This window comes from Copadichromis virginalis, linkage group LG8 (assembly GCF_057382275.1).
Source record: "Copadichromis virginalis isolate Kocher_CV1m ecotype Utaka linkage group LG8, C_Virginalis_male_GT1.1, whole genome shotgun sequence".
Taxonomy (NCBI): Eukaryota; Metazoa; Chordata; class Actinopteri; order Cichliformes; family Cichlidae; genus Copadichromis; species Copadichromis virginalis.
This window is the reverse complement of record NC_140625.1, coordinates 26,307,279-26,328,946: the sequence shown is the minus strand read 5'-3', so window position 1 is coordinate 26,328,946 and position 21,668 is coordinate 26,307,279. Positions and strand designations below refer to the sequence as shown.

Here is a 21,668-nt window from a genome sequence, read left to right as displayed (position 1 = left end):
TGGCGATTTTGAGGTGGAGAAGAGGATGAAGAGCAAGGACAGAGAGGAGGTGTAGAAGAGGGAGGAAGTAAAGGTGGAGAGGAAGCACATATTAAAGATGGGGAAGGAGAAGAAGGGACAGTAGTAGCTGATAAGGTGCGAGGAGAGGCACAAGGGAGAGAAGACTCAGCAGATGTAGGAGAGGCAGAATGAGGAGGCGGTAAAAGGTGAAGAGTTGGGAGTGAGGAAGAAAGAGGAGGAAGGGGCTTGGAGAGGGCCGAGGGCGGAAAGTGAGGAGAGAAGAAAGAAGGGCAGCTAAAAGGACTTTGAGGGGAGGAGGGAAGAGGAGGGGAATAAGGCAGAGTGAAGAAGTGAGGGAGAACAGGGGCCACAGGCAGGAGGTAAACAGGAGGTGTGGAAGGGGGAGATGGGAAGAAAAAGACAGAGGAGGAAGAGAAAGTGTTGATATGTGTGGTTTGAACGGGTGGAGCGGAAGAAGAAAGGGAGGTGGTGTGCAGAGGGGAAGGCTGAGGCATTTGAGGACTTCTAAGACGTTTTGGAGCTGTTGCAATTAGCAAGGTTCACAAGACAGAACAAAAGGCACAGAACAAATGTTAGACAAAAACTGGTTAGAAGACAGAACAAGGCATGTAAAAATAAAACAGGTCAAACACACTGACAATGAAGTGAAAATGTGACTGATGAAGGCTTAAAATCTACGAAGCTGCAGAAGCGAAGAGATTGAGCGTAGGACTCATCGGGTTGCTCATCTCAGCTGATAAGCAAGAAGAGGCACCATAGTCAGCAGGAGTATCATCTCTTTGGACCCTTCACCCCAGGGTAGTCAAATAATTTCAATAATTTTATCATTTTTTTGCTGGAAAACTGAGATTTTACAGTCTAGGTTTAAAGAGGAGGAGATGTTTATGAAAAGAGAAAGGGCAAATGCTTGGAAATACTAAAAGTCTAGACTCTATAATTTCCAAGTTCTAATACTAAAGTATGCGGTTTTGTGACCCTGTCCATAAAACCTGCATGTGCTGTTCTGTAGATCGCTCCATGAAAGTCCCATCCTTACCATGTGCACTTGTGCCTCTGTGATGCGCACTGAATCTCCTCCAGTCTATCATAAAAATGAGTCTATCTCAAATCATTTAGGCAAAATGACTAAAGTTGCATCTCTCCTCACCAAATCAGATGAGGAGAGATGGTGATTTTGTTATTTCTTCCTTTTTAATCCACTATTTGCTGGTGAAACATGGCTTCCTCGAAGTTCCCCCATCAGAACTCGTCATCCTTCTAAGACATCTAAAGGATGCCTGATCCTGTTCCCCAGGATCAATCTCACATCTGTGGTGAATCTTTTAATGTGAGCGGCCGACGCATTGCCAGCATTTATGCGTGTGCGTGGTGCAGTATGTCTTAATTACCTTGTGGTTGTGTCATATTTTTGGGGGGAGGCAAATACATTAGCTACTCAAGTTTTTCCTGTTCTTTGTACATTCATACCTGCTCTTTTGTCTCTAGATTGTTGGTGAAACACTCTCATCACCAATGATGTTAAACTCAAAAGGTCATGTAGGCTCAATCTGCAAGTTTGAGGTTCATGCTGAAATCACAGTCAGCGGTCAGAACGACTTTCATGGAGCGATCTAAAAATGGCAGCCAGTTGAAAGCGGTCTGGTGGTGCACAAGGACGGGATGTCGAAATCTGATTAAATTCAGATCAAGTATGGTTTCTGGACAAAGTTGCAGAACCTGATAACACCTCACATCAGATTTCTTACTAAAAGGAAATTACACAGTATGTCACAATGTTTAGACTGTTTCATGGAAAAAGATCCTGAATGTTTCACATCGAAAAGTTCAGAAGAAAGGCCATGATTCACATTTGCCAAACCAAACAATAACTTCTCAACCTTACAGTGATTTTTTAAGACTTGATAGTCTTTAAGGTTTGGTTTGGCAAATGTACACTGGGTTAAATGAGCTTTACTGTTAAGAGACTCCCCTGGAGCACTTCTATGCCATGGATAAGAGCGTCTGAAATGGGCCTTGACAGCAATTAGCTCTCAGTGTCATCCAGCTTGCGCAGAGGCTGACAAGAGCGATCTTAAACTCTCACCAAAGAGCTGTAAGATTGCTATGTTCCTCCACAACCTGTAGAAAGCTGTTAGTAATGACAGACTGTGCTGTTCTAGTCTTATTCTACTCAACTGCAAGGGTGGGAGCAGAAGCTATGACTGGATCCTGAAGCTGCTGAGGTTAGCAAAAGGTAGCCATTGGTGGGAAGTAGCTGATTAGTGCTGCTCAGTAGACAAGGGCATTTGCTGTGGAAATTAGTCACTCAGAAGCAAGAGGAAGAGGAGGATGAAGAGGCAGGGAGTCTGCTGGTCTCAAAGCAGAGGAAGCTACAGTGGAGCGTAGAGGCTGGAGGCTCGGAGGAACCAGGAGATGACAGGTATCACACATAGCTAACAGCAGTGACACAGAAGCATTAGTATACACTGTACACTTTGAAAAAAGGCGTTTCATTTTCAACTCATCTGTGAGTGCCGTGTGGAACAGAGCACATCCAGATCAAAATGTGCAAGTCATCAAAAAAAAAAAAAAAACCACTTCTGGATGTGTTGAAAAGGCTTCGCCCATTTAAAGAGTGTTAGAAGTGTATTAATGTGAGTCAACAACAACACAGCAGGCAGCCCTTCACACAAAGCCATAGCCATGCATTTTGTTAATCTACTTAAGTCGGTTCCCCAAGAAATCATCTTTGCAAAAAGATCACCTCAGCTCTGTTGTTATTCAAGGTAACAGCCGATCCTTGTGTTAAGATGACTTCAAGAAAACCTAATTAGACAGACTGGAAATGAGACCATTTCAGAATTTTGTTTTAAAGTGCCAAAGCAGACTCTAAACTCGTCTACTGAATCCAGAGAAGAGCTTATTTGGCTTTACTTAGTGCGTGTTATCTGCTTTTTTTCTTGAAGAAGTAAAGAACAGTAGTGGAAAGATTAATTTTATTCCATTCATAGCAATGGTTCTGTAAAATCCATGGTAAAAAGTTGGCATTGGATTTGGCGGCAGAAGTTAATAATTAGTCATCATTACTCATGTTCCTTAATTAAAAACTGGCAGTCGGTTAATAGAGCTGCAGTAATAGCCAGGGACAAAAGACAGGCTAGAGAAATAAAAAAGCATTATTACTGCTGAATATAATTGTGCTGTTTAATATTGTTATTGACTTTTACATGCTTCTCTTTTCAGTCCTTTGATACTATGTGGCGGTTGTTGAGTTGTCAAACGGATTGGGTGTCTTGAGCCTGCAGTGCTGCTCCCCGTATCCATCCCTTGACTCTACCCCTGTTTTATGAAGCTTATGCTTAGGTTCAATAAGGAAGATCTGTAATCACTCATCTGCATTCCTGGGTGTTCAGCTTTTTTTCTGTTTACATGTTTACGCTTTCCCACACTGTCAATCTCAGTACTGACATCATTTCTCTAGTACGATCATTTTCTTGTCATCCTACCTTTTAGACTCTCTTTCATGCAACCCACCACCTCCCCATCTCCACCGCAGTCAGAGCTCTATTTAAGCCTTAGTCTTCATCTTCACTACCATCAGTGTCTAGACTCCAGGGGGTCCTGTCCTAAATCCATCACCGCTGGGATTTTCTTCTGCTATGATGGGTCATCAGAGTCTAATCACCAAATACATGAATTTCTCCATCTCAATAAATCATGTTAAATTCTTCCAAGTAATCTCTCCTTATTGAAATTTAGTTATCTAAAGATATATTAACAGTGTGTTTTAACTGTGGAAAACAGTCAAATTTATATAAAAAATAAAGCATTTTCATTTGAAATGTATTTGAGAACATATCTGCAATGTGAGGAGGGAAACAGCACATTGTGGTAAAAGTTCTGAAATGGCCTTCAATGTGTCTGTCAGAGTCACAAACTGCTGCCATACTTCATTTTCATACAAGAGGAAAGAGAGAAATACAGAAGAGGGAGAGAAAAGGGTCTGCCATAGTGCTTAAAGCAAGCATGCCATTGTTAAAAATTGGTTGTTATGATTATGTTTTCATGTTTTCTCATGTCATGGCTGTGTTTAATTAATAAAAACACACATAAACATAACTATTGTTAAACCAAATTACAAAGCAGTGCCCTGCCCCATCTGAAAAAATCATTTCAAGATTTCAAGAAAATGCATTTATCAGCGGGGACAGAGGCGGCATTCATTTCCTTCATCATGCTTTGTACATCTGACAAAAACAATGAAACATACTAAAAGTTTCATGCACCCAAAAATGGTACAGAGTTTCCTGTGCTTAATTAAAATCAATAATATGGGAACGAATTTCTATCAATCTGTCACTTGTCATTACAGTTCCAAAGACTGAGTGCTATGAACGAATTGCACTGGCCTGTGTTGGTGAACGAACAAGCTGACTGCTCAATAAACACGGCTCCAGTGCGTTTACTACCTGACGGTCCATTATCTGACATGAACTCAATGAACCTGCTGGAGCGTTCATTCACTTTGGTCATTAACTTCCACAGTTTAGTCAAGCCTGATTGGTTCAATATTTATTTACGCAGTCATGTCCGACTGCCTCTGGCTGAGAGAGGTGGTGAAGAAGGGTGAAGGGATAGACTGAGAGATAGACTGAGTTCAGCTAGGGTGGGCTACACTTTACCATCGGACTGATCCGGGAATACTGCGTTATCATCGGCAAAGCAGCGTGTGCCTGAAATGTTACCGTAGTCAAATATGGGCCCTTCCAGCAAAGTCACAATATCCAACCGATTGATCTTAGTCAGCACCGCGGTTAAAGCATCCGCTGGGGAGGAGAGAGACAGGAATTGATTCATAAGGTGATGTTGTGGCATCGCAAACATTGATAATGTCCTTTTATTGATTCGTTTTATCATAAACCAGCAACTGAAATATATATGAGTATGAAATACAGCAGCCATATCTACTTCTGTACTTACTTGTGGCATTTTTACCGTCCCTGTGCACCCATTTCTTTAGGAGCATGAAGCTCTGTGCCGTCAGGGAATTGGGGTTTTCCACTCTGATCAAGTTGATCTCATCCACAGAGAAATCCAGCTCCCTGGCCAGCTCTGTAACAGCAGCATATAGATAGCTGAATTGCAGGGCTGGAGTTCCACAACAGGACATTTCTGCAGCACCATTATTGACCACCAAAGTTACATGTTTTGTTTTATCTGATCTTTCAGCCATCCATTCCCATGAGAGAAATTCAAACATGTTGAGGATGTTGAGTGCCATTAATTATATATATATTTTTTTAAAATTGAGCTATTGCTCTCTTTCTTGTTCTCTCTTGTTCCCTCTTTTTAACCAGTCAGCATTCAAGCTATGCACAACATCATCCATGTCAAGCTGACACAACGTGTTGTTGGCTTTCTGGAGAACTGCCTGCAAGCATGATGCCACTGCCATTCCCAGCATTTACACCTGTGGTATGAATGTGGGTGGTGTGCTTCTGTTGCTCTGCAGTTTTGCTGCACCTGATGCCATCAGTGCCATGCATCGCTTCCTTCTTTTTTGTAAAGTTAAATCATTGTGAGACAATAGCTGATCATTTCACTTTATCACTATTTACTGGCATGCATGCCAAAGCCTGCTCAAACGTGACTGGAACTCATACTACAAACAGAAAGCAGACAGAAAACGTGTCCCTAGCTTCCAGATCTGGCATGTTCATATGAAGATATCTGTTTATAGAGATTGCTCTCCAGTTGATAAATCTGACAGTATCATGCCTAACAAAGGGAAATGTGTAGAAATGCAAAAACAAATGCAGCAACAGTATTTAGCTAGAAAATGCGTGTGGCGAAAGTGGCATTTTGAATTAGTTTTCATGTTTGCACCACTTACATCTGATCTGGGCCCATGTTACAGGTTACACTTGATTGCCTACAAAGCAGGAGGTGAGGGATGTGCTGATGCACTGATTAAACTGCAGCACCGAAATGAATTACTGCCAAACAATGTGTCAGACACAGTCTGCAGCTAATGAAGGACTAGAATCACGACTCTAAATCTAAACCCACGAGAAACTAATGTTCAGCAGGTCTGATGGTTCACTGCAGCTCTGCAATTGGAACACACATTAAATATGGATTAGATTCCTTCTCTCAGCTGGGCACTCATTCAGCGGACATACGTTTGCAGTGCATTCACAGCCAGTCGTACAAATGCTGGTAGGCGTGGGGAAAGTGCTGCAGTGCAGGCGGCCGCAGGGGCCACGCCCTAATCGCTGCTCAAGTAAAATATACACCTGCTATTCCTCTAAAGATACACTCAAATATAAAGATGTATCAAAGCTTTATGCTCCTTAAAATCAATGAAGCTTTTATTGCTTTATATATTTTCTTCACCGTTTCAAATCCTAGTATCTCCTACATGTATTCAGCAGTTAAGTATCTTCAAAATTTGAAAAACATCCAAACATGAGAAGTTTTTTAGTTATTTTTTGTTATATGCTATGTACCGATGATGCTGTAGTATTATGTGGCTATAAATATCACTGCAGTACTGCTCAGTTGAGACATTTTTACAGTATACGTCCACCAGGTGGCAACAAACCCTTAAAAACTGACACATAAGAGTCCGTTTCAGTCCAGATCATTCCTTAAGCCTTAAAAATTCTCACATTTTATGATAATCATTTTTCTTACATCACTTTGTGGTTCTGTTTGGCTTAATTTTTACACAATGTGAAAGTAAACAAACAAACAAACAAACAAAAAACGGAGATGTGTTCAAACTCACCAGTCCAACTGAGTCCAAGGTGGTCAGCTACTATCGCCATGCGGAGGTCTGTTCTCTCACAGGGACTGTGAGGGCCTGTGCGAGGAAGCAAGGAAGGGTAGGGTACAAACAGTTAGTGTTATGTAATGACAGAAATTTCCAAATGAATCACATGTGGTTCTCAGTGAGAGACACACACAGAGACTCAGAGAATGTAATGAAAGAAACAGATTGGGATTGTGAACTTTAAGTTTGTCTGTTTTGGACCTTTCACCTTGATGTAACCTGCTAAATAACTACTTAATGAACATTTGTTTTTAATGCAGTGTTTATATTAAACCAAACAAAGAAAGACCAACTTTAGCTCACTGTCCCATGTCCCACTTATAAGAAAAAAAGAGATTTTCTGGCCTGACAAACCTCAACGTTCTGTTAAGAAACTAAATGCTTATTTAGGATTTTTTCTGCTCTTTTGATGAAAACTGGATGAGAAGGAATCCAATACTATCTGTCTGTTTGGTATTAATTTACTCAAAGTCCATGGTTTACTTAGCTTAACACAAAACCTACCACAATTGCTGAAGCTCTCCAATGAGATGTTTTAAGGGCTATATTCTACAGCTTTTTCATTTCATTTCCAGACCTTGTGTGGGCCTCCACATCATCTGTACCCAGGGATGGGAAACATTTGCACAGTTTTGATTATGCAACCATTAAAAGAAGTAACTCTAATGATATCTACATTTAAAAAGAAGTATTAAAACGTACAACTATAATGAAGCATTAATTGATTACATTTTGATCAGTTCTTTAAAATATGACAACTGACCAATTAGATGCACCCTTCATTCCAACCCGTCGTGGCAGATGGCTCCTCCTCACTGAGCCTGCTTCTACTCTGAGGTTTCTTTCTGGCAAAAGGGAGTTTTACCTTCCCACTGTTGCCAAATGCTTTTTCGTAGGGGGTCGGCTGATTGTTGGGATTTTCTCTGTATTGCTGTAGAGCAGGGGTGCCCAATCCCGGTCCTCGAGAGCTACCGTCCTGCAGCTTTTAGATGCATCCTTGTTCCCACACACCTGAATCAAATGAATGGCTTGTTATCAGGCCTTTGCCAAACATGATGGCATGCTGAAGAGATCAAACCATTTGATTCAGCTGTGTTGGAGTAGGGATGCATCTAAAAGCTGCAGGATAGTAGCTCTCGAGGACCGGGATTGGGCACCCCTGCTGTAGAGTCTTTACCTTACTATGCAAAGTGCATTGAGGCAAATTCAACTTTGAACCAATCAAATTTCTTTTTGCGAGGACAGAAGACGCTCCTTGCTGGCCATTAGAAGGAATGCAGGTGTCAAGCCCTTCCACACTGACAATACTTTGCAGACCTGTTCTTTTATATTAAATCTATTTTCTTTAGTTCAGTGTGCTAAATATTAGGTCTTAATGTAACGGAATCATTATATTAACTACTTTTAGGCTTACGGGTGGCTGATAACATCAAGGGGAATCAAAGATTTGAGAATCTGTGAGGCCAGAAAAATCGTCAATGACATTTTTACACTAATAAGTTTGATATTTAGTAGTATTAGTTTCTGTAATTAGAGTTCAGAGTATCACATAACTAACCACAAACAATCTACCATCAAGCAACATTCCCACTCACTGATAAAAACAATTCATAGCTTAAACTTGAACTCAAAAGCAATCTAGCTACGACAAAGTGCCAGTGGCTGACTACACTGACATGCCCTTGTGTAGCTGTCATTCAAGTGATTGTCAAGTTCAGCCGATGTATTGTTTTCACAGTGATTTCACAGAGCAAAAGTACCACCAAACATATCTACAAACCAGGCAAGCAGATCAAAACAAACACACCTTCATATTTCCCCAAAACATTCTCGATCTCAGACACATCTAGAGTGGAGGTGAGTGCTGTGGTGTTGTGTCATGTGGGTAGGTGGAAAGCTAACTTTGTCTTATTGTGAAAGAAATGTACACTCACAAACTTAGCCTCCCAGAAGTGCTTTTGCAACCATTTATGACAACTAAAAGGTGCTTCCTGATACTGAAATTTAATCGCTTGTACCGGTTTCTATCCAAAGACCTTGCTTTTATAAAGCTCTGTCCACCAGAACAGTACTTCTATGATGTTATTAAGTGATATCCTGTTTCCTAAAATAACTAAAACCTTAAATTATGTGAAAGTCTTCTGCTCTACCGACAGATTCTCCATGTTGTAGCCTCTATCTGAACAAATCAGACAGCACAGGACACATAAAAAGAATGACAGGAAGAAGAAATGACGGCTACATTACAAAGTCACATCACAAGCACCCACAACAGCTGCATGCATCTCATAGAGAGAAGGGTAAAGTATAACAAGTTTTTAGAAAGAGTTTACAAACTAGTCTCGTTCTCCGTGACAGGAGCGGGGATTGGTTGATCAACCTGACTCCCTTCCTCCTTCTGCTCTTGCTCCTTCCCTCCAAGTGTCCGCCTACTTTTCCTCATGCTCCTCCTCATCCTCTCACTGCTGGCCTGCTCAACCTCAGCTCTCACATCTATAGGAGATGATGTTGATGTAGTGGTGCTGGTGGAGGTGGAGGTAGAGGTGCGTGAAGGGCAGGAACTTCTAGAAGCTCTAGATGGTTGTGACAAGGAAGTGTTCCTGGTAATGCTGAGGCTGCAGCTCTCTTCGTCCTCAGTGGGCAGTGTTTTCCCCTCTAACTTTGCTTCAGCCTCCTTGGAAATGGTTTTGACCAAAGACTTGACTATCTGGCTACTGACAGACTTTGCTTTAAAACATTTTGACACTGAGCTGTTCTTTTTCCCCATCTCTTTTGTTGTACTTCTACTGGCGGTTTTTATCAAAATGGGTTTGCTTTTAGTTAGCTGCTTACCATCCCTGGCAGAGTTATTGCTCCTACCCCTAACTGTAGATTTAGTACTGACCTGCTTCTGCTCTTGCAAATAAGAAGGGTATTTAATGGCTTTTAATACTGGAATTTTCGACCTTGGTAATAAAGTCTTAAAAGGATCTAATCGTTCCCTGATTTTAAGTAGTCCATGTTTCCTAAGTAGGACTTTATCATTTTTTTGTGACTTGTCTTTCGTCACTGGCTGACTATGACTGCATAGTTTTTGGCAGGGTACCCTCAGCGGTAACCTGGACTTGAATATCTGGCTTTTGACCTTTTTGGCTTCAGTGTTTATTATTGCTACATTAGAAAAACCCCTGCCTTCACTTCTGCTTTCATCTAACTGGCTGAAGGAAGCTTCGATCCTGCTGACCTCTTGCAGAGTGGATCTTAAAGACGACAACACATTGTACATGACACTGCCAGCCTGAAAGACATCTGAATGGTACTCGGGGATATTGCTACTGATATTGTCGCTCGATGTTTGCAAACTTCTAATCTGTTGCGAAGGTGCAGAAGAATAATCTGTGCTTTGGTAAACTGTGTTTTGAAACTCCGAGGTACATGCCAAATTATCCGCCTGTTTCGACTTATCTGGAGTAATGTTTGATGCACAAAAATTAAAATAATCTGTGTAATTTGATGTTACATGGTAAAAACTATCTACATTTGCCCCTGAGGTTTTGTCTTTACAATGATCAAAGGTGCTTGGTGTTCCACTTTTAGCAGTGCTATTTGAGGCACTGGATGTTTTATCAGATGACAGGTTGAATTCAGTTCTAAAAGTGGAGAATTTAGGCTTGGTGTTACAGGATGAGTTTGTGCATGTGCTATAACTGCTAGCCTGATTTGATATTTCTAGTTGGACAGTAGTAGTCTGAATGGGTACATGGGGGACTGAGAAGGTATTTGTGGGTTCCTGAATATAAAACTGCTCCCTCCCATCTACTTCAGTGTCCCTGACCCTGTACCTGCCCGCTGCGTAATAATGCTCACCAATCTGAAAAAACTGGAGCCTCTCCTCCACCATGTCCCTCTTGCTCATGTCAATCGCCCCACTGCGTGTCATCTCAAACATCTTCCCTTCATGGAAGGGGAATGGATTTGGCTCGCTCGTCGGCGTGCTATCATCCGTTGGAGTTCGGGCTGGGGTAGTGTCTGGTGTTGTGGCCTGGGACTGGTCGTCAACTGCCAGTCCAAAAGGCTTAGGCTCACCATTGTTTCCCCGTGTCCCTCCCATATCAACGACTTCTTCTCCACCTTTACTGGGCCAAGGGTCAAAGTCCAGCCCTTTGGTGGCAACAGTCTTAAAAGGAGAATTAAACTCCTCTTCTATCTTATAACTAAAGTAAGTGTCTGAAAACCCCTCTTTATCTGAATGTTTTTGTTCCTGACTTGTAGCTCCATCTTTACTAACACCATCAGTCTTTCCACCATTTGAGGGTATCTCTTTGCCAATAATATCCTTTTGACATTCCTCTGGGGTTTTTTCCTCTTCAATAACCTCCAGTTTAGTCTGGGGAAAAGAGCGATCAGAGGACCTAAATGTATCTGTTGCCCAGACATCTCTCCGGCTGTCTGGAAGACCAAACAGCCGTAAGTCTGCCTGCTCACACAGGCCATCATCCTCATCTTGGAGTTCATATCCATCGAGGGAGTCTATTTCTGTCGCATCAGTGTCATGAGAAAATTCAGCCGTGGTAGCAATTGAACAGTCTGTAATTGACTGGTCATTTCCATTTTGTTCACATTCATAGTCCTCTCCTTTGCCATTTGAAACTTTTGAACCATTACTAGAACCATTAGTGCCATTGGTGCCACCATTGGGCCCATTTCCATTTTTGTCATGTTTTTTGGATTTAGATGCCTTTTCCTTCTCTTTCTTTTTGTCCTCCTCCTCAGAAACTTTAGAAGTGAATTTCTTGCAAGGAATGGGTTGGAAGATTGATTCATCATCCTCTTCATCAGCATTTGACTGACTGTCATCTGCCCCAGGGGGCACTGGGGATGGGGGCTGTATTCGTATAATTGGCTCGATCAGGAAATGCTTGTCATGTTCTTCCTGCAAATTCACCTCCATCATTTCCGTCTCGGTCTCGGAAGAAGCACAGGAACCTTTTCTCTCTGGGTCTGACATTTCTGAACTTGAGTCCAGAGGAGGAGGGGGAGGGAACTCAATATATGCAATACCTTTGTCTTTTGATGCTTGTTGCTTCTCCTGTCCTGTTATTTCGTCATGCATGCCAGTGACTCTTTCATGTTGGTTTAAATTGCTGACGCTCAACTCGTGTTGATTATCAGTTTTTATTTCTTCCTTATTGGCATTAGCTATGTCTGCTTGGGTAGAGTAAATACTGGTTTTACTTTCTGGTAGGGCCTCTTTAAAAGAGAAAACCTTGCCCTGGTCATCTCCCTCTGATTCCTCAGATACCTCCATGATGGGGCTTGGTTTCCCTGGCAAGAATCCCATAAAGCCATCAGGGGTCCTGCATGTGAGATCATAGCTGACCTCCTCCGAGCTGGGAGTCTCTGGTGTAATGGGACTTTTTCCCGAGCTGTCAATGAAAGAAACCTGCTCTAGTGTGTCATCATCTGGGCTTATGGGGCTTAGGGCTAAGTTTGATTTTTGTTTGACATTGTACAGTGCTCCTTTAGCTTCCCTCTCTGCCTGTCTACCCACCTGAACGCCAACATAAACAGGTAATGTTTTTATGCCTTTGAAGTTCTCTCTGGTTGTTGTAGCAGCTGGAGGTGTAATGGCTTTCTCCAACATTTCTATGGGGCTAGGAAGGTTATTGGAATTTGAATCTTTGGGTGCATTATCAAGAATTTCAAAGGTTAGATCTGTTTTGGCTGGGACTGTCTCATGACTTTGTACTTTGGTTTTAGGTAGTGTTGGTATCTGTGAGGGTCTAGTTATTGTTGGTTTCTTAGTGAGGTCATTATCTAAAGAGAGGGATGTATTTCTAACAGGAATTTGAGATTCTGTCTTTTTTCTAAGATTTTTATTTAGTGTTTCCTCTGCATCCTTTTTGAATAGCTCAGTTATAATTTCTTTGGAAGCACTTTCACTTTTTGTAACTTGTTGGTATTTTTTACTGTCAGTGGCTTTTTCTGGAATTTTAGCACTGTCAGGAATTATAGGTGATTGAGCTTTCTGACTTTTATTGCTTTCTTTAATTGCCTGAGTTGCACTGGATGGACTAGCCTTCCCTTTAGTGCCTACTTTGTCTGTCTTTGTTTCAATGATTTGTACAGAGGCATCTGGGATGTTTTTGTTAGGTGGCTTGTCTAGTTTGGGGACTTTTGGGCATGCTGATATCAAACCAGGTTTACTTCCATTTGTGTCCTTCTCAGCATCCTTTTTTGGGCTTACTTCTTCTGAAGTTTCAGATGCTTTAGACACTTTTCCTCCTGCAAAAAACTGATAAACGGGAAGTTTGCTCTCCTGCAATTTCTTTATTGACGGTTTTGGCTGTACTGGAGGAGGAATTTTGGCTGGACTAGACTGACTTTGACTAACTTTTTGAGCCTCCGATTCAAACTTCTTTCTCACTTCACTCACTTTGGATGTTGATTTTACATGAGCAGGAGAGGAGGGTTCAGACACACAGGACTTTGTCTGTTGTTTGATTTTATCCTCACTAGTATGAGAGAGAACAGTTTTCTGTGGGCTGCTTGGTAGACTAGAGCTTTTCTTTTCAGCTGCTGTGGTGCTGCCAAACATTTTACCAACTGAAGGCTCCCTGAGTTTGCTTTTACTGAACACCTCTTCTGCTTTGGGTTTCTGCTGGGTTTTCTCTGGACTGCTGCTGGGTGAGCTAGGCCAGGACCTGGGATCCTTGAGCTCTCGCTTTATAGGCTTTTTCTCAGGAGACTGAAGCTCATCATTGAGCTTTTCCGTTTTATCACGGAAGAACTGTGAGACCTCACTGAGTTTTTCTTCAGCTTCCTTTACAGTTTGGTCCACCCTATCCTCATAAAGTAACTTATCCCTGCTCCTGTCATGTTTATCCTCTGTAAAACGCATCCAAACTGCATGTTTAGGGCTGCCCTGTTCTGTGGAGTAATGGAGCACTGTTACCTTATCAAACTGAGATGGATCATCCCTGTGCAGGAATTTAGCAGATTTAGGAGACCCATCTTTTGATGACTTTGAGACAAACTCTCTTTTGGGGCTTCCTTGCTGTTGACTTGCACCCTCAGTGCTACGGCTACTACTTTCTTCAGTACCCAGGTGGCGGATTTTGTCACAAACCAGTGCTGAATCCTCTGTGTCAGAGTGGCTCAGTGATGCCGCATCAAGTTTTTCAGAGAGAAGCATTTTCTCAGCAAACCTGTACGACTCGCCTCGGATCTCTGATAGCTCATCATCACAGTATTCTATGGACTGCTGGCTCAACAATTTAAGTGCTTTATATGAATCATCTGCTATGAGTTGAGCAGAACTCGGACGACTGTCTTCTTCCTGTGACACCGGCGTATTAACACGAGATGTTTCCAGAAAGGTGGGCAGGGATTCTTCAACAGCAAGCTCCTCTTCTTCTTGTTGGGCTTCATCATAATCAGTCAGTTCCTTTATCCCCCGATCACCTTTGTAAACATAAAGCTCGGGGTGTTTCTTGGTTTCCCTGATAATGACCTCAGTCGGTTCTGCAGTGCTGTGGCCCTTCTCAATATGAACCTCAATTATCCTTTCAACTTTGGGTTTGGATTTAACATCTCTGTCAAGAAATCTAGGAGTGAGCTCATCACCTTTGACAGAATCCTGGCTAGCTTTGTGTTCAAAAAGACCTGCGAAATCTTTAGATGGATCCCTACCTGACTGGAAAGCTTTCATGATATCTCTAACTGACATTGCCTCCTCTATCATCTCTGCACCATCAGTCAGTTGGGGCTTATGATAAACCATTCTGGTAGTAGTAGTAATGTGGGTTTCCTCTTTAAGACACATGCTTTTCATTGAGTCATCTTCGGGCATTTTCATCTGTAGGGCTTTGCTGGAGCTTGCTGAAATTGCTTCAGGTGGTTCTATGGCAGGGAGAGCAGTTGCAGCCTCTTCCATTAGTCCAGGCTCACAAAGCTCATCAGGCTGCTCATAGCTCCTAATATGGACTACTTCAGTCCTGGTCTCTGTTACGCAGGGGGGGATAGGGGAATCTGTGAATAAAGGCTTAGGTCCTGTGCTCTCTGCACTTTGGGGAGCAGAGGGTGTCTTTTCACTCCTGGTCTCAAACCCACTGTCTGACAGAGGACTCTTATCCTGCTCATGAGACAGATCCTCTGGCGATTCCAATATAGTGTCCGACCCTTGATATGACTCAGCAAGTTTGCTTAGGTCCTTCTCTGAGGGAGATCTGAGCATGCCTGAAACTGGTGGAGGCATTTTGAGTTTGTGCTCCTGTATTGACATGGATGGCTTGAGAACACGTTTCTGTTTCTCTTCCCCATCTCTTTTTGCCTCTTCCTCATACTTACATTTCAGCTCTGCCATTTTTGAGAGAGAGCTAGCACCGATATCATTTGTTAAAAAGTCTACTACTTTAGCCAAGTCTAACTCTTTGCTTGACTGGTGCTTAAGTAAAAGTGTGTGTTCATCAAAAGGAGGGTAATAGTCTGAGATGGCACTTCTTTGTGCCTCTTCAATCTCATCTTTGGAAAATTCTTCCCATTCGTCCTCTGAGGCTCTTTCTTTAGCTTCACTAATGATATCTTTCTGTAATATCTCACTGACTTTGACTAAATCTTCTTTTACTTTCTCCACCAGAGTATATGGCTCCTCTTCCTCTAACTTAGTCTCTTTGGGAGTGCCAGTATGTGAAGTTTGGACAGTTTTAGCTGCAGTCTGTGTGTCTGTCTGCAGAATAGCTGTCATCCTAATCAGATCTTGTTTCATGTCTGCTACATCTTTCAATATCTCCTGGTTAGAAGCTGCAGTCGGGTGGATGATGGGTGGTGTGATAAATGGAGGGGATTTTAACTGGGAATTTATTTTTGTTGTAGTAACACAGGAAGACAAAGAGGAAGATAGAGATGATGAGGTGCGAGAGGAGTCGGGAAGAGCCATCTTAAGAGACCCAGGTCCTGGTTTGGCAGGGGTCTCTGGGATGACATTAACCAGTGAATAGACAGGCACAGTCATTGTATTAGACGAAACTGCCGTGTTTGGGGAGGCAGCTACAGATCTCAGAGAACCATAAGCAGAGCTTGCTGTTGCAGATCTACGCGAGGACGACAGTGACTTAAGAGTACCGTAGCCTGAGACAGAGTACGAGTCTATAGCCTCATTTATGGCTGCGCTGACACCAGAGGTTGCTGCCTGGGTGGTGGCCTGGATCCTCTCTTGAAGGCTGCTACTTCTCTCTGAAATAAGGCGTGAAGAAGGGGAGGATGGAGTGGACGAAGAGGATGGATATTTTACAGGTGAGACAGATCCATTCATCATGGACAATTCTGAAGAAGCAATGGTTGTTTGGCCAGTGGAAGAGAGAGATGAGATGGATGTCCTCCCTCCACGGGATGAGAGTGTTGAGTCTACAGAGGTTTTCAAAGAGGACAGACTGGAGATGCTTTTAACAGAAGACAGGGTATGCGCCCCTGCATCTGTCACAACTGTGGACCCAAGGGCAGTTTTAAAAGGTAGATTAGAACTGTACATGCTGTACGATGTCTTTGGTGATGCTGTAGAAGGAACAGGAGCTGGAGACCTTTCTGGTATATAACCATTGGGCATTGAGTGAAGTGGAGAAGTCCTTGATGTATATGCTGAAGCAAGACTTTTGATAGAAGCTGGATCAGTGGCAGGTTTGCATGGACTTCCAGAGGACACAAGGCTGGTAGATCCCTGGACAGGGTACTGACCCTGCTGGACTACAGTTTTAATGGGTGAGGGCATAGTCCTGTAAGAACGGATGGGGGATGAGGACGCTATGTCACTGGCAGATTTGACTGGGGATGACAGGGTAAGCGCTGGTGGAACTTTTATAGTTGTGGGACATGCAGCTGATGGGGCTGAGAGGGGCCAAGTAGATTTCAGTGGAGAAGCAGCTGGTGAGGCTGCCGGTGAATCGGTAGAGATGAGGGCACCCCCCATTCCGACGGGCCTTGTTTGGCCAGGGACGGTAATAGGAGCAGTCGACCATGGTGGGCAAGGTCTGGTTGGAAAGATAGGTTTGTGAGGGTAACCAGCAGGCAATGCTCTTGTTGCTGCGCTTCGTTCAACTGCTGTTTCTTCAGGTGAATTCATAGAAACAATGATGAAGAAGGAATGGCAAAAAAATAACAACAAAAATGCAGAACAGTAAAGATAAACAGAAAATCATGTTGGGGAAGGTAAAGGAGAAAAAAATGTGAAAGAAGAGGAGATCAGAGGAGGAAGAGTTGGTCAGTAAAACAGTCCTAGTATTAAATAAGGAACAATAACAGTTACATGAGGTAAGAAATTTAATTACAGACTAAAGATGGCGTAAAAAAAACAAACAGTTGTGTTCCTGTGTGATTTCTGTTTGGCAGATGAATCAAAAAACAGCAAAAACAACAGAAGAAATAAACAGAAGAGAGCACACACAGCAGCAAAGTAAATTTCCAAAGACAATGGCGTAGACCAACAACTGACAACAGAAAAAATGGCAAGACAAATGTACCAGGATAAGCACAAAAACAACTTCTCTCTTTGGACTTTAGAAACTCTAATATCAACATTTGGGTACTGGCTCTAATTTCAATCCGCTTTTTTAAGTGCCTTTTATCTGTTTGGTCCAAAAAGTACATGATGACAGATTCCTCAGACAATTTAGAAACTGTGATCCAACAGAGCCAATGGCTGTTGAAGGTTCCATTTTCATTTTCTCTTAAAACAAATATGACAAAATGTGTTTTCCAAGACTAAAGTTTTGGCCCATTTTGTCATGCAGCATCAAATTGGTGACAAGCAAAGACTGTGGTAAAACTTAAAATAAACACCTGAAAGAAAGCCAAACTCAAGACCTCTGACATGCATTTTTGTCCCACACAAAACTGCTACTTCATCACAAAGCCAAAAAGAGCTTTAAACTCAGAGGGGACAAAAGAAATACAGAAAATTTTTTACTTTGACCTCCATCCAAAATGCCTATTACCATGGTGCTGGTAAGTCAAAGAAAAAATTTGACTTGTATAACACAGCAGTGGAAATCAACCCAGAAGAACAACAACTCACAATGTGGGCAAGCATGGCACAGAAACTCAAAACCACTTACTGACCCATGCAAAAATATATACCACTTTGTAAACAAGCATGTGGACAGTGCGTGTCATGTAGGATGAGAAATAATGCATTTGCACATTAAATAAGTCACACCGATCTACATATCGATTACGTATTTTACAGGTTAATTAAAGCTGTTAATTAACTAACTTATCCACGAAACTTGGCATAATTAAATTCATTACAGGGTTTGTTAGTGAAGATGTCAAACTCACTCAGTGCAGGCTCGGCCAGATAGCTGTAGCGCTTACGTAAGGCTAGGGATGCAAAGGTATGACGTTGTCGATCTGGCTTTTCAGTCTGCAACAATAGCAAACAACACAAAAACCTATCAGTTCTAGGTCACCCTACATTGACTATTGCTGCCAAATGAGCAACAACTGGACCTTGCAATGTCAAATTAAAGCAAACCCTTCAGTCTGCACTGACATTAAATACAAAGCCCATATATGACTGCAAAATATGGCACCACCAACAACTCCTTAAAGAGTATTCAAGAGGTTTTAATCTTCTATTTAGGAAGTGCTAATACTATTTAGATTAAATGTGCCAAGCTAGTCTTTTAGCTTGAGTTTGTCAAGCTAAGCCTACAAACTATCTACTGCATGTACTTAAAAATGAAAATAATGAGTTTGGAGCTAGTGTTAATACATGCTAAATCTTAAGAACAAGTAAACTCTAGAGCCATTTGTATCACATACTATAGAACGCAAGGGATAAGGAGTGGACACAAGACAAGTAGTTTTTCATTTCTACCATATATCATGCAAAACTGAGCAGCTAAAAGTTGCTTTGAAGAAGCCTGTAATGCCCTTATAGAAGTGGAAAAAATAAGGCTATGAGAGCAGAGCAGGGCCACTATAGGTCTAGCGCAGAGGACAACACAGGGTGGGGAGGGTGTGGTTTACCTCATCCTCGGCATCTGACTCCGTTTCCTGGTTCCCAAGATGCATTGCAGGAACAGGGGGAGTAACATAATGGAAAGCAGGGGGAAAAGAAACAGGGGGTGAAAAAGGAGTGATTGACAGAAGCTCCAACTCAGAAGAGAGCCACTTAAGCAAAGGAAAAAGCAAAAACCCAAAAAATAAAAACAGACCAAACAAAAAAAAAAAAAGAGCATAAAGCGCCAACATTCAGGAGCAAAATGAAGCCACGAAAAGCCAGCCTGATAACTAAAAACCATTGCACACAAGCCCTCAGCCAAAAAGCATCCAAATCAAAAGGCGAGTAGGAACAAAATGAAACAGCCAATGACAAGAATCCACTGTAGATGGAACCGATATACACAGAGAGAAGCTTTAAACAGATAAAAGACACAGTGGCGGCAATTTGGCCAAAGTCTTCCAGTCTTTCATCTATCTGGGGCTGAAACTACCCTAACCATGAATATGGTTATGGATGTGACAACAGAGAATGGTGGGTGTATGCTACCTTACCTTTTTCACTGCGGGAAGCGTGATGTTCAGGTTGCACACGGCAGTTTGTGGAAGGCCTTTCATGATCTTACATTCTTTCAGGAAAGTGAGACGACCACACGGCTCTTGACTGGGATCTCTGACCTACAGTGAGAAAATGGTTCTTTTTGAACTCCTTACTTTTACAATGTGGTAGTTACTGCAGATTTACTTTAATATAAATATATATACTTTTTTTTTTTTTATCAGCACTAGGGTATTAGTGGTATATACTTTATTTGCCTTTATGCCTAGAAACTATCTACAAACAGGCCAAAATTGCCCATTTTTACCTTGTATGCACCTAGAACACCTTATAAAGGAATCTTATCATTTTATTTTCACAAAAACACGTAATTAAACACAAAATGTTCACATCCAATGGGAGGAGGAGTAGAAATGGGGATCGGGATGGTCCATGGTCTGTGGGGGAATCTCTTTTTGTGTCAACTGGTGCAAATTCATGTGAATTTTCCTTGATTTGCATCTTTCCATAGACTTTATATGTAATCAACATTTGGTCAATATACTTCCACCTGACCAAATTCTCATCTGTTATGGTGCTTTTATAAGAGGAAAAAAGGTTCACCAGTAGCCTTCCAGGATTGACCCCTGGAAGTCTAATGGATATGCCAACACAAGAAATTTTAACCAAACTCATGAAAGCTTATTCATAAATTCAGTAAAAAAATATTTGTATTCACTATTCCTGGGTGTTTGGGCTTCGCTTCAACTTTCCAACAATTTTGTTTCTCAATTTTTATTTTTACATCTGCTTTTTATGAGCCAATCCGCCTCAGTTTGTGCCCTTTAAATCTCAGTGCTCATCTGTCATTCTGCTTTCAACTCATTCATTCATGTGACCTTTATCTCCACCTTATCATGGTCGCATCACCTTTGTTCACCTGTCCACCTGCTTCATCTACACCACCGATTGAAACCATGTTACATCAGATGGAGGAAAGATGCTAAGAAATTGAGTGTAACATAAAAAATAGTCACACTTTTCTGCTTTAGTACTGTTCATTTTTGTTACAGTGATGTGGTAAAATAATTAACACAGAAGTGTAGTTTTAACATTAATGATGTGCAAAATGACACAAGAAGAATGATTAATTTAACGACTTTAGCCAGAGAATAGGAACTGGGTTTTGAATATGAATAAGAGCAGTAAAGGCAGTAAACAACAATAGAACTAACTTAACCATTACTGCAGCTTTTACCCTGTATTTGGACTGCACTAAGCCAACATTGTATTCTAGCCTAGCCAAAAGGTGCTGGTGGTGCTGGAGCACATGTTAAGGTACCTTGACGCAGAAAGGCAGACGGTTCTCCTTGAAGGCGTAGAAGTTAAGAACTAACTGCTGACCAGCTTTGGTCAGGGGAGCCAAGTTCCCATAACAATCCACATATATAGGCCGGCCCTCCAGAACCTGAATAAAACAAACAGCATTCATAGTTAACATAAAAATATAAAACAAATTTACAAGAATAGAGATAAAGAAATGTTTCTGTGATAAAGTGTTAAGCACTGAAACTGATTGCACGCTGTCAGACGTTTCAAAAACCTAATGCAGCAATAAATATACATTTATTTTAGTTAACTAAGGAGTGCAAAATTAAATCTTATTTTCTTCCAGTTGATCAAACTATTAAATTCCTTCATTTCTTAACTTTATTCATTTTCTTTTATTCGATTATGTTGTCCTTATCACCACCCTCAGCAGCATTTTCCATTTTCTTTCTAATTTTCCTAATGCTCTAGACATGTGTGTAGATCCAGAGCATTATAATAACCTCACAGAATAATTATAATGCTTTCATCATAATCATTGATACGTTCCAAAAAGTATAAATTTACAGATGACAAAATATTCCATAATAGATTAAACTGTACTACGAGTTATACTTGATAGGACTTGGGGAATAATGAAAGTAAAAGTAACATCAGTTGTATTTACTTCACTTAACCCTCATACCTCTATGTCTTTGCTTCTGGCCACCTCCTCAAAGTTCTCCTGCTGCTCCAGGGTTTTATCCACCTTGTCATCCGTCATACAGAAGCACCTCAGGCTGGACTCCACTGAGTCATTCATCTTAGCAAACACCACAAACTTGGCCATGTAGGGCACACAGATCAGCTCCCTGTAGAGCTGTGTGGCCAGGCCCACCGTCTCTGGTATCTGGTGGCAGTCTGCTAACCAGAACCTGCACAAGAAGCAAGTAAAGTGATCAGTGTTTAAGACAGAGATTAATATATGCATAAATATAAACGTATGACTTG

General features: G+C 41.6%; 1 protein-coding gene across 3 annotated transcripts in view; it reads right to left on the bottom strand.

Moving 5' to 3' along the window:
- Positions 1-21,668, bottom strand: part of LOC146703556 (ankyrin-3-like) — a 129,148-nt gene that overhangs the window by 8,712 nt on the left and 98,768 nt on the right. For all 3 annotated transcript variants that reach the window (XM_085466817.1, XM_085466818.1, XM_085466819.1), the window contains 9 exons: positions 21,364-21,592; positions 20,692-20,817; positions 19,367-19,489; positions 18,839-18,865; positions 18,146-18,230; positions 9,173-16,915; positions 6,791-6,865; positions 4,981-5,112; positions 4,683-4,826 (listed from right to left, as the gene is read on the bottom strand). In XM_085466817.1, coding sequence (XP_085322943.1) covers positions 4,683-4,826; positions 4,981-5,112; positions 6,791-6,865; positions 9,173-16,915; positions 18,146-18,230; positions 18,839-18,865; positions 19,367-19,489; positions 20,692-20,817; positions 21,364-21,592 — 8,684 coding nt within the window. The remainder of the gene's footprint in view (positions 1-4,682; positions 4,827-4,980; positions 5,113-6,790; positions 6,866-9,172; positions 16,916-18,145; positions 18,231-18,838; positions 18,866-19,366; positions 19,490-20,691; positions 20,818-21,363; positions 21,593-21,668) is intronic.